The 12,620-nt window shown below is 41.9% G+C and overlaps 1 protein-coding gene across 3 annotated transcripts in view; it reads left to right on the plus strand.

Annotated features, from left to right (window-relative positions):
* Nucleotides 1–270: 270 nt before the first annotated feature.
* The window catches only part of Sbf2 (SET binding factor 2), a 306,050-nt gene continuing 293,700 nt past the window's right edge, over nt 271–12,620 (plus strand). For all 3 annotated transcript variants that reach the window (XM_042691358.1, XM_042691360.1, XM_042691359.1), the window contains exon 1: nt 271–474. In XM_042691358.1, the coding sequence (XP_042547292.1) occupies nt 420–474 (55 nt within the window). In that variant the 5' untranslated portion in view covers nt 271–419. The remainder of the gene's footprint in view (nt 475–12,620) is intronic.

The raw sequence follows: 12,620 nt of genomic DNA on the forward strand, positions 1-12,620 counted from the left end.
AAAGCGGAAGGAAGGACCCCAGCTCCGGGCCAACAGAGCAAGGGCCCGCCAAGCCACTGCCAAGGCCGTCGAAGAAGCACCTTCCCCGGCCCTGGCGACGGCGCTAGACCACAACGCGCCGGGCCGCCCCCTCCCCAAGGCTCCGGCGAGTCCGCGGTCCGCGGAGGGTGGAGCGGCCTGGCGCGCACGCAGCCCGGCTCCGAGACTCTGTGTCCGCTGGGGTGGGGGCGGGGACGGGGCGGGCGCGCGGCGCGGCGCGGCGCAGGCGCAGAGCGCGCCACGGTTGTCAAACATGGCTGAAGTGCCGCCGCTGCCGCTACTGCCGCTGCAGGGAAAATGCTGAGCCCTCCCGGGTCGGGTGGGTGGCGGCGTCGAGGGCGGCGACGGGAATCCGCGTCCCGAGCTCGGCGGCGGCGGCCATGGCTCGGCTGGCGGACTACTTCATTGTGGTAGGCTACGACCACGAGAAGCCAGGTAAGGGTGTGGGGCGGGCGCCGCCCCCGGGCCTCCTGGCCTCCGCCCCCGGCCTCTGTCCAGTGGGCTCCGCGCGGGGCCGGGCGTCGCGCTTGAGAGGCGGGGAGGCGGAGAGTCTCGGGCCGGGACGCTTTGGGCAGGGCCCGGAGGCAGCGGTGGAGCAGCAGCCGGCCGGCCGGCGTCGGGCCTTTGTGGCAGGATTGAGCCTCGGGGTGGGCGTGAGGGACCCTCACGGCGGGGCGGCTTGGGAGGGAGGATAGGCCGCGTCGGCCCGGTTCGGGGCGGACCAGCTGGGCCTGCCGTGGTCGAGCCTAGAGAGGCCGCGACCCTCTCTTGTAGAGGTGGCTGGAGAACCCCGGGCAGCGCCCTCGTGCCGGAGGGTTTGGACTCAGGACTGCAGGGCTGGGAGGGCGGGAACCAACTGTGCTAAATTCCTCGGGAATAAACTTCTGCTCTGTATCCTGAGTGAGTAAGGAGTGACGCAGGGAGGGGGGCTGTCCTCTCCAAAAGGAAGTGCTGAGTCCACTAGCTTACCTCTCCCCTGCTGTGTCGGCGGCCCGTTGACCGCCACGCTTAATTGCGTGATACCAGGAAAGGGAAAAGGATCCTTGCACCTTTAAACATTTGTGGGAGATGGTACCCGTTATTTCGGGATAGAGGTGAGGGTCGTCTTGTAAGCAAAGGTGATCAGCTGGCTGCTGCAGGTGATCTTGTTTCTCCTTAAGATGTTTTAATTGTTCTCTTTATTGGTCATAAACATCTTCGCAAGGAGCAATTTGGCAGGTGCATTATATTTTATATGCTAATTGATGAGTATTCAGAGCTCATGCACATTCATTTTGTTCCCGTTGCATTACTATTTAGCTAGCGTAATAATAAATTGAGTTGGGAAAGCACTTGTATTTTCAGGGTAACTCTAGTCCCACACTTGGAAGGAATTTTAGACATCTGCTGTACTGCCTCTTCATTTTTCAAAAGAGATGCTGAGATTGTGTTTTGTGATGGATACAGCCATGGGTAATGCCAGAATGCCATTATTCTTCCCACACTCAGCCTGCTGCCTCTGTTATTATTCCTCTCGTGAGAACTTGCTTTTCTTCAGTGGGAATCCTTCATGCTCTTTCATCTCTTAGTAACTCATTGCCTGTTTAAGGTCAATTATTAAAAGAAGGGGTTGAGAATTATATTTAGAGTATCTTCTGGCTCTAGAATTTTATAGTTTCTAGTAATTTTGTATAGTTCAATATTGCTTTCTTTCCCAGTTAACCATGTGAAGAGCCAGTTTGTTTTTTAGCCTTGTTTAGTTTTCAGGTATATTGTTCTTTTTTTCCCACTTTTAAACAATTCTGAAACAGCCACAGACTTGAAAGGTTTCAAGTAATGTACAAAGTATTATTTGTTTCCCCTGAAGAGTTTGAGAAGAAGCTACTGATTTGGTGCCCTGTCACTTTCGAGTGTGTTGGTGTACATTTTATTCAACCAAGATCATTCACCAACATAATCATAGTACTGTCATAAAAGTTGAAAATTTACACTGATATAGTTCAAGTTTTGTTAATTGTGCTCTTATTTTTTTTTTTTTTTACTGGCAAAAGGATTAGATTTAGAATTATGTGTTGCTCTGTTTATCTATTGCTTTATTTATTTATATTTTGGTGGTACTAGGATTTAACCCAATAAATTTTATTCTTTTACATAAAGCAGTGACTTTTTAAATGTTTTTTGGTGGTGGTGTACTTTGAACTCTTTACCACTTGAGCCATTCTCCTTGCCTTTTCAGTGACCTTTGACAAATACATACACAAGTTCAACCCCTGCCACAATCAAGATGTAGTAGTACATTTGCATCCCTCTAGAAACTTCTCTCACACCCTTGCCCTTTAGCAGTCTATTCCCTCCCTCACTTTTGGCAATCAGTAATCTCTTTTCTGTTTTGTCTTTTCTAGAATGTCATATAAATAGAATTGTACAATTTTTTTTTTTTTTGGGTCCGGTCATGGGGCCTGATCTCTGGGCCTGGGCACTGTCCCTCAGCTCTTCAGCGCAAAGCTAGAGTCCTACTTGGGCCACAGTGCCACTTCCAGCTTTTTTCTGCTTATGTGGTACTGAGGAATCAAACCCAAGGCCTCATGCATGTGAGGCAAGTACTGTACCACTGAGCCAACTACCCATCCCATCTATTTTGTTTTATATTGTTTTAAAAACTATTTTTCCATTGGCAAATAAAAATTGCTTATAATTGTGATGTACAGTGTGAGGGTCCTAGGATTTCCTACGCTATTTATGGTCTAGAAGCTGACCTTCTGTGGCTTCTTAGCAGAGGCAGTATGTCTCCATCTTTCATTTTCTTTTTTGGTCAGTTGTGGGGCTTGAACACAGGGCCTGGGAGCTGTCCCTGAGCTTTTGTGCTCAAGGCTAGTGTTCTACCACTCTGAGCCACAGCTCTACTTCCAGTTTTCTGGTGGTTAATTGGAGATAAAGTCTCATGGACTGGCTGGCTTTGAACCCTGAATCTCAGATCTCAGCCTCTTGAGTAGCTAGGATTACAGGTGTGAGCACTCAGCTTGTGCATTGGTTTTTGTTTTGTTAGCTCTTTTCCTATGTATATTGATTCTTTTTTATTGTTATTATACAGAGGTTTATAGTTTCTTAAGTCAGGTAATGAGTACACGTCTTTTCTTCACTCCCAGTTTTTCCTTACCCCACCTACTTGTGTATTTCATTTTCAACATAGTATCTAGTGACTACCACTACCACATTTGTTTACCCTTTGTCCCTCCATTTCATTGTCCCCTCTCTTATCTTGCCAAAGACAGATAAGTGAACAAACAAGACAAAAAGAAAAAACAAAACTCCCAAGCCCTTCTTGTTCCCATTTCCTGGAGTTCATTTCAATAAATATTATTTTATATGATTAGAGGCATATAGGCATTGTGCCTTTGTGTGCTTCCCCTCAGAATGTCTTCCTTTGGTCTCACTGTGAGAGACTACCTAGTATTGATAATTTTATAAGTAGGGTCTTGCTTTATGCCAGAGTAAGCCTGGGCTGTGATCTTTCTATTTGTTTTTCCTCTGTTGCTGGGGATAACAGGTGTATATCACTGTGCCCAGTTGGCCTTGAACTACAATCCTGCCTACCTACATTACCTGATCTCTGCCTACTAAGTAGCTACTATTGCACGTTGCCACTGCATCCAGCTTTTTTTTTTTTTTTTAATGCTGGTCCTGAGCTTGAACCCAGGGCCTGGGTGCAGTCCCTGAGCTTTTGCTCAAGGATAGTGCTCTATCACTTGAGCCACAGCTCCACTTTCAGAGTCTCATAGACTTTCCTGCTCAGTCTGGCTTGGAACTGTGATCCTCAGATCTCAGTCCCCTGAGTAGTTAGGATGACAAGTGAGCTACTGGTGTCTGGCATTGTTTTCATTTATTGTTTTGTTTTTGATGGTACTGTGGTTTGAACTCAGCTCCTAGTGTTTTCTAGGCATGTTTTGCTATTCTTTTTATTTTTTTGACAGTCCTGGGACTTCAACTCAGAGTTTGGGCACTATCTCTGAGCCTCTTTTGCTCAAGGTTAGCACTCTACCACTTGAGTCACAGTGCCACTTCTGGCTTTTTCTGTTTATATGATACTGAGGAATCCAACTCAGGGCTTCATGCATGCTGCCTAGGCAAGCACTCTACCAATAAGCTACATTCCCAGCCCTTGCCCATATTTTTATTGGTTGTTTTACTTGCTGTTGAGAGTTTTCTTCTGATTCTAGGTGCAAATCTTATGAGTATTTTGTTTAAATTTGTAGCATGTCCTTTTTTTTTTTTTTTGGTCGGTCATGGGGCTTGAACTCTGGACCTAGGTGCTGTCCCTCACTCAGCTCTTCAGCTCAAGGCTAGTGCTCTACCACTTGAGCCATGATGCCACTGCCGGTTTTCTGGTGGTTAATTGGAGATAAGAGTCTCGGACTTTTCTGCTGGGGCTGGCTTTGAACTACAATCCTCATAGCTCCGTCTCCTGAGTAGCTGGGATTACAGGCGTGTGCTACTGGAACCTGGTTGTAGCATGTCTTTTAAAAATGAATTTATTTTGAGACAGGATCCGTTTGTAGCCTTGAATTGAGTATTTTTCTGTGGCAACCTGTTAAGAATATCTTTTTTTTTTTTTTGTCAGTGTAGGGCTTGAACTCTGGGCCTGGGCGCTGTCCCTCAGCTTTTCAGCTCAAGGCGAGTGCTCTACAACTTGAGCCACAGTGCCGCTTCCTTTTTTTTTTTTCCTTTTTTAAAGCAGACAGAGCAAGTTTGTTTGAAAACAGTATAGACTCTCCTTAGAGAAGGGCCTAGGTGCCTACAGTCACAATAATATCTTTTTTTTTTTTTTTAACTTTTTTTTTTTTTTTTTTGGGTCCAGTCATGGGGCCTGAACTCTGGGCCTGGGCGCTGTCCCTCAGCTCTTCAGCTCAAGGCTAGCGCTCTACCACTTGAACCACAGCGCCACTTCCAGCTTTTTTCTTTTTTTGTTTATGTGGTGCTGAGGAATCGAACTCAGGGCCTCATGCATGCAAGGCAAGCGCTCTACCACTGAGCCACCTTCCCAGCCCCATCTTTTTTTTTTTTTTTTTGTCAGTCGTGGGGCTTGAACTCTGGGCCTGGGCGCTGTCCCTCAGCTCTTCAGCTCAAGGCGAGCGCTCTACCACTTGAGCTACAGCGCCACTTCCGGTTTTCTGGTGGTTTTTTAAATTGGAGATAGGAGTCTCACGGTCTTTCCTGCCCGGGCTGGCTTTGAACCGCGATCCTCAGATCTCAGCCTCCTGAGTAGCTAGGATTACAGGCATGAGCCACCAGCGCCCGGCACAATATCTTTTAAGGAGTGGGTGTTTTATTTTGGAACTCCTTTTAAACATTCAGTTGTCCTCAGAGCTCAGCTTCCTGAGTAGCTAGGATTATAGGCATGAGCCACTGTGCTTGGCTCATTAGGGTCTTTTATTGGCTGATTGATTTGTCAGCACCAGGGCTTGAACTCAAGGCCTCATACTTATTCTACTTTTTTTGTTTGTTTGTTTTTGGTGCCAGTACATGGGCTTGAACTCAGGGTCTGGCCTCTGTCCCTTAGCTTTTCCTCTCAAGGCTGGTACTTTACCACTTTCTCACAGCTGGCACTCTCACTAGAGCCATACCTCCAGCTCAGTTTTTTGCTGGTTAATTGAAGATGGAGGCTCTGCCTTGACTGGATTCTAATCTCTATTCTCTAGGTGTCGGCCTCCTGAATAGCTAGGATAACAGGCATGAGCACTGGTCTCCAGCATATGTAGTTAAGCCAGATACACAGGAGCGTGGGAGGATCAGAATCCACAATCATAGAAAGAGAATATTTATCAGTGTAAAGTGTTCAGTGAGATGAGGAATTAATGAACCACTCTATAGTTGAAAGTATACATCGTTACCTATTTCTGTCCATTTTATGGGTAAGACTTAATCAGTAGAGTCTCCTTCCTTGTCTCCATTGTCCTCATTGATTAATTGAGAGTAGTTAGCACCATTATTGGGTGGAAAATCCTGGAAGTTTCCTGACACTCATCTTTAGTACAAGATGCTCTTATTTGAGAATTTATGTCAAGGATAGTCTTAGCCTTAGTGGAGACATTGGATTAAGACCATTTGCTTTAGTAATCTCCTTATGATAGGTAAGAGTCTCTGGTTAGAAAACTTTTCAATGTAAAAAGACTACTAACATACATTAGTTATACTACAGGAAAGGGTTTCATTGTGTCATTTACACACATGTATATAGTGTATTCCAATAATTTTTACTCCTTGTATCATACTCATCATCCTGTAATACTTAGTAATACTTAATAAGACATGTTGAATAGTCAGTTGAAGACAGTTGAAATAGGTCCAATGAGAGTTGTTAAAAATATGTATAACAGATGTATCCATAAAGGCATAATAGTGGACATGAATCATGCTGAAGAGAAAGGTAATAGGAACAGGAATTAGGTTTCTTAAGACTTATGGGGTTTATGCATACACAAATATTTTCAGGACACATGTATTTAGTTCAGGTCTGATTTTTCCACTTTAAACATCCTGTAGTTTGAAAATACAATCGACATTTTAGTAGTCTTAGAGGTATTCTATACTGAAATCCATAAGCAGTAGAGATTTTATGATAAGTGACAAGTTGCATAGGCATAGCTCAGAACCAGATATCTATAGGTAAACTTGGCACTTAATGGATAGGGGAGACAGGGAAAAGATAGTAGTGATGTATACTACGAAAGAAATTTCAGGATAAACTTTTTTTCTCTTTTTTCCAATGTTAGACAAATGTTCTACCACTGAGCCACATTCCCAGCCTTTTAAGTACTTGTACCAAAACAATGAATTTCTAAGAAACTTAATCTAATTATTTATATACTCATATATGTATATATATATATATATATACACACACATACATACACATACATTGAATCCAGTCTTTGCATATGTTTGGCAAACACTCTGTTGCTGAGCTACATCCTAGGCTTTCTTTCTTTTTTTAAAATGTTTTCTTTTTATTTAATTTTTTTTTTTGGTTAGTCATGGGGGCTGAACTCTAGGCCTGGGCACTGTCCTTCAGCTCTTCGGCTCAAGGCTAGCACTCTGTCACTTGAGCCACAGTGCCACTTCTGGCTTTTTTCACTTATGTGGTGCTGAGGAATCGAATCCAGGGCTTCATGCATGGGAGGCAAGCACTCTACCACTGAACCATCTTCCCAGCCCCCCCCCCCCCCCGCCCCTTTTTTTTCCTTTAGTCATCTTTCAGATAACTGGTCTGGGACCTCAGTCTTTCTGATCTCTTCTTCCCAAGTAGCTGAGATTACAGACATAAGCTATACCGCCCCCCCTCCCTCCCAAGCAGCAGTGTAATAATCTTTGCTTTCTCCTTTACATGACCTTTTCCTCTGTGTCATTGTTCAAATCTCCCTCTGTTATCATTATAAAGACACCAATCAGATTTATACTTCCCCAAAATCCAGGATGATTTCAATATTTTTAACTGATTACACTTGTAAAAGAACCTATTTCCAGAGAATATCACATTTGAGGTCTCAGTGGACAGGAAATTATTTGGGTTTTGATTAACCATAGAAACACAAGGGTTCAACCAAGCACTGGTGGCTTGTGCCTATAATCCTAGCTACTCAGGAGGCTGAGATCTGAGGATCATGGTTCAAAACCAGACCGGGCAGGAACGTCCGTGAGACTCATCTCCAATTAACCACCAGAAAACCAGAAGTGGCACTGTGGCTCAAGCCGTAGAGTGCTCGCCTTGAGCTGAAGAGCGCAGGGACAACGCCCAAGCCCAGAGTTCAAGCCCCACACCAACCAAAAAAAACCAAAAAAACAAACAAAAAAATTATCTTCAAATAGTTGTACAAAGAGGTTTCAGGTTAATGTATCCATTGATGTATACAATGATTCTTGAGCATATTTACCTCTTGCATTATTCTTTTCTCTCAATTTGTGTGTATGTGTGTGTGAATAATAAATTGCAGCCTGGACTGTATAAAGAGTAGTATGTAAATATAGTATATGGCCTTGAATTTGAGATCCTTCTGCCTCAGTCTTCATTTTCAGGTAGAGTCTTGTTTTAAATCAGTAGCTAGGATTACAGACATGAGCCACTCTATTCATGAGCCCTGAGTAGAGTTTTGAGTTTAAAATCACTCTCCTTAGCACTGGACTTATAGTCATGTAACACCAGATCTTAAGAATAACATTTAAGGCTGGGAAGTTAGCTCAGTGGTAGAGTGCTTGCCTCGCATACATGAAGCCCTGGGTTCGATTCCTCAGCACCACATAAGCAAAAAAAGCCGGAAGTGGCGCTGTGGCTCAAGTGTTAGGGCGCTAGCCTTGAGCTGAAGAGCTCAAGAGGTACAGAGCCTAGGCCCATAATTCAGCCCCCGAACAGCAACAACAACAACAACAAAAAGAATAATGTTGAGTTAAAATTTGCTTTCAGAAGCCAAATATGCTTAAATTTCTACAACATCACAAGTTAAAAAAGCATTTACTTTAAATGCTTGGGTAAATACAAGAAATTGACAGGCTCAACTTGTTCTTTATTATAAATGATTTTACTACTGCCCATTTCCCCCTATTACTGTGTTGATATAATCAAAATGCTTTACCTTTTGAAAGTTTTTAGCAAGGATTAATTTATTTATTTGGCCAGTCCTGGGGCTTGAACTCAGGGCCTGGGCACTGTCCCTGAGATTCTTTTCCCAGGGCTAGCACTCTACCACTTGAGCCATAGCACCATATCCAGCTTTTTCTGTGTATGTGGTACTGAGGATCAAACCCAGGGCTTCATGCATGCTAGGCAAGCCCTCTACCACTAAGCCATATTCCCATCCCAAGGATTTATTTTAGAATAACAGGGTTAAAAGTACGAAGATAGCCTGGCGCTGGTGGCTCACATCTATAATCCTAGCTACTCAGGAGGCTAAGATCTGAGGATCACAGTTCAAAGCCAGCCAGGGCAGGAAAGTCTGTGAGACTCTTACCTCCAATAAACCACTAGAAAACAGGAAGTGGCTTTGTGGCTCAAGCAGTAGAGTGCTCACCTTGAGCTGAAGAGCTCAGGGACAGCACCCAAGGCCAGAGTTCAAGCCCCATGACCGACAAAAAAAAAAAAAGTAGGAAGATAGAAAAAGAGACATTTCCTGCTCCTCATGCAGGAAATGGGAGTTAAAGATTCTTCAGTAGATACATTTTTAGGATCTAGTCTCAAAGCCTACATTAATTTGTTAAGAATTTTCTAGATAGGCAGAGTCTGTGAGACTGAATTTCGATTCATTAGAAAAATTCATTGTTTGATTCATCATAGTAATCCACTGAATTACTCTGGAAGGTTCATCAAGGTTAAACAACTTGCCCACACTTAATACAATAGGACTTGAACTGTTTTTTGATTTTAATCAATTAAAATTTTTTCTCTGTAAATATACTTCAGTTCAATTAAAAACATTACTGCAGGGATTGGGGTAGAGACATGGAATGGAGAAAGGTCTTTTTCCCGCAGGTGAGAGGAAGCTCTGAAATGATAGAGTAGATACTCAGTTTGGCTGGATATTGGGTCCAGGAGAGAACTGATAATTTGTAAATGAACATTTCATTAGAGGAGCCAGACAGATTATATACTTTTAAAAATTGTTTCTTTTGCAGTCATGAAGATCAAATTCAGGGCCTTATACATGCTCGTTAAATGCTCTACCACTGAGCTATATTCCTAACTTTACCAATATTATTTTTTCATCTATTATTTTAGGCTACTTTTTTAAAATTTAATTTTATTGTAAAGGTCATGTATAGAGGGGTTTACAGTTACATAGGTCAAGTAATGAGTACATTGCTTTTTGAGCAGTGTCACTTCTTCCCTCCTTTCTCCCAGTTTTTTCCCTCCTGACCCACTTCCCGCACAAGTTATATAGTTCATAATGTCTAGTGGGTACCATTGCTGAGTTAGTTCACTCTTTGTCCTACCATTTCTGTGCTTCCCCTTCCCCTCCTCCAAACAGATAAATTATACACAAGATAAAAAGAACAGAAATCCAAAACAGAGAGAAAAGGGGGAAAAACACACAAAGTAAAATAAAAAACCTTTCCCATTTCTTGGAGTTCATTTCAATAAATATTATTTTATATGATCATATGCACATAGCTCTTGTAAGCTACTTATTTTTATTGTGTTTTATACTTTTTGTTCTTCCTCTGGAGTTGAAATTCTTGATAATTTTGTGTCCAACCATGAGAAAATTGATACAAATAACCCAAAACAAAATTTAAAAACTTGCCACACAGAAGGTTCAAAGGTTGTTTCCATGCAACTTGACAGAAAGATGAATCTGCTTTTGAAAATATTTTACTGTAGCCAAGTATGGGTTGTTATAACAGGATTCTTGGTTATGGTTAAAAATCATATTCTACTTTATCAGCAATATCTTTTTTTTAGAAAGACTTAATGATGCTTTATTAAGCTTTTTATTGAACTTTTAACTATGATGAAAACTTTAAGAGAATTTTCTTTTTTTTATTTTTTATTGTGAACATACTGTACAGAGGGGTTATAATTACATGGGCAAGGTAATGAGTACATTTCTTACCAAGCATTGTAGCCTCCTCCTTTGTTTACCCTTCACATCCCTTCCCTGCCTCCCCCCCCCAATCCCCCCCCCCCAAGGTTGTAAAGTTCGCTTTTGACATGACAACTTGTACTTCTCATTGTTGCAAGGGATCCACCTGTATCCTTAAACGACTTGTTTTTCCCCTTCTCCTCCACAAATTATACTGACATCAAATATAGTGAAAGCAGGGGTTATACTGTGGGGGAGGGACCTACAAAACAACAAAGAAATAATCTTATAAATGCGTTAGAAACAAATGCATGAAAGAAAAAAAACATTTAAATACATATCTAAGGGTTCATTTTCCTAACATCACATTATCTGACCTTTTCTGCTTGACTCATACATATACTAGATATTGCAAATAAGGGAAACCATGGGACCTATGTTTCTTTGGGCTTGCCTTACTTCACTTAATATAATTTTTTCCAAGCCTTTCCATTTCCTAACAAATGGGGCAATGTCATTCTTTCTGATGGAGGCATAGAATTCCATTTTGTATATATACCACATTTTCTTTTTTTTTTAATTTTATTTTATTTGTGAACATACTGTACAGAGGGGTTACAATTACATGGGCAGGATAATGCGTACATTTCTTACCAAGCATTGCAGCCTCCTCCTTTGGTTTACCCTTCACATCCCTTCCCTATATACCACATTTTCTTGATCCATTCATTTACTGAGGGGCATCTGAGTTGGTTCCATATCTTAGCTATGGTAAATAATGCTGCAATAAACATAGTTGTGCTGGTAGCTTTAGTGTGGTCTTGTTTGTAAACATTTGGGTAAATGTCCAAAAGTGGGATTGCTGGGTTATAGGGGAGCTCTATGTGAAGTCTTTTGAGGAACCTCCATAGTGCTTTCCAAAGTGGTTGAACAAGTTTACACGCCCACCAACAATGCAGTAAGGTTCCCTTCTGTCCACATCCCCTCCAGCATCTGTTGTTGTTAGAGTTCTTGATTATGGCCATTCTAACTGGGGTGAGGTGGTATCTCAATGTTGTTTTGATTTGCATTTCTTTTATGGCTAGGGAGGTTGAGCATTTCTTCATGTGTCTATTGGCCATCCTTCTTTCTTCTTCAGAGAAGTTTCTCTGTAAGTCTTTAGCCCACTTATTTATTGGGCAGTTGTTTATTTGAGGATTTGTTGTTGGGGGATTTAATTTTTTAAGTTCCAAGTATATTTTAGATATGAGACCCTTGTCGGATGTATGGATAGTGAAGATCTTCTCCCAATCCGTGGCTTTCTATTGATCTTGCTAGCTATGTCCTTTGCCATGCAGAAGCTCTGCAACTTCATGCAATCCCATTTGTCCAACCTTTCTTTGATTTGTTGTGTTTCCGGGTCTCTATTAAGAAAATTTCGGCCTGAGCCAAGGAGACTTAGGGTTTCTCCTATTCCATTCTGTAATGTTTTCAGAGTGTCTGCTTTGACTCCGAGGTCTTTGATCCATTTGGAGTTGATTCTGGTGCAGAATGATATATAAGGATCTAGCTTTAGTTTTCTACACGTAGTTAACCAATTTTGCCAGCACCATTTACTGAAGAGGCTGTTTTAAGAGAATTTTCAAAATTTAAAACTTAAAGCATGTTGTAATCTGTTCTGTGAGTATCACTCTAGTTCAGAGATTGACATAAAACAGCATGTTCTTTTATACACTTCTTATTTATTTTTGTTTTTGGTTGGTGATACTAGGGGTTGAACTCAAGGCTTAGCACTTGATAAGACAGGTAGGTGCTATACTACTGGGCTATGCATCCAGCCCTGTTAGTGGGCGGACCTTCACAAGTACATATAGTTAAGATGGATAAAGTATATAATTTCACTTTTTGTTAAAATATCATCTTGAAAAAGTAAATTGTTAAAGTGTTACACTTTTTGTCTTATTTCTTCTAGTGTATTTTTAAAGATTTTTCTTGAAGTCTTGAAGAGAATTGGAGAGGTTTGCCCCTTCCTCAATGGACTGTTAATGTCTGTAA

This window comes from Dipodomys spectabilis, unplaced genomic scaffold (assembly GCF_019054845.1).
Source record: "Dipodomys spectabilis isolate Male_0828 unplaced genomic scaffold, ASM1905484v1 ptg000145l, whole genome shotgun sequence".
Lineage (NCBI taxonomy): Eukaryota > Metazoa > Chordata > Mammalia > Rodentia > Heteromyidae > Dipodomys > Dipodomys spectabilis.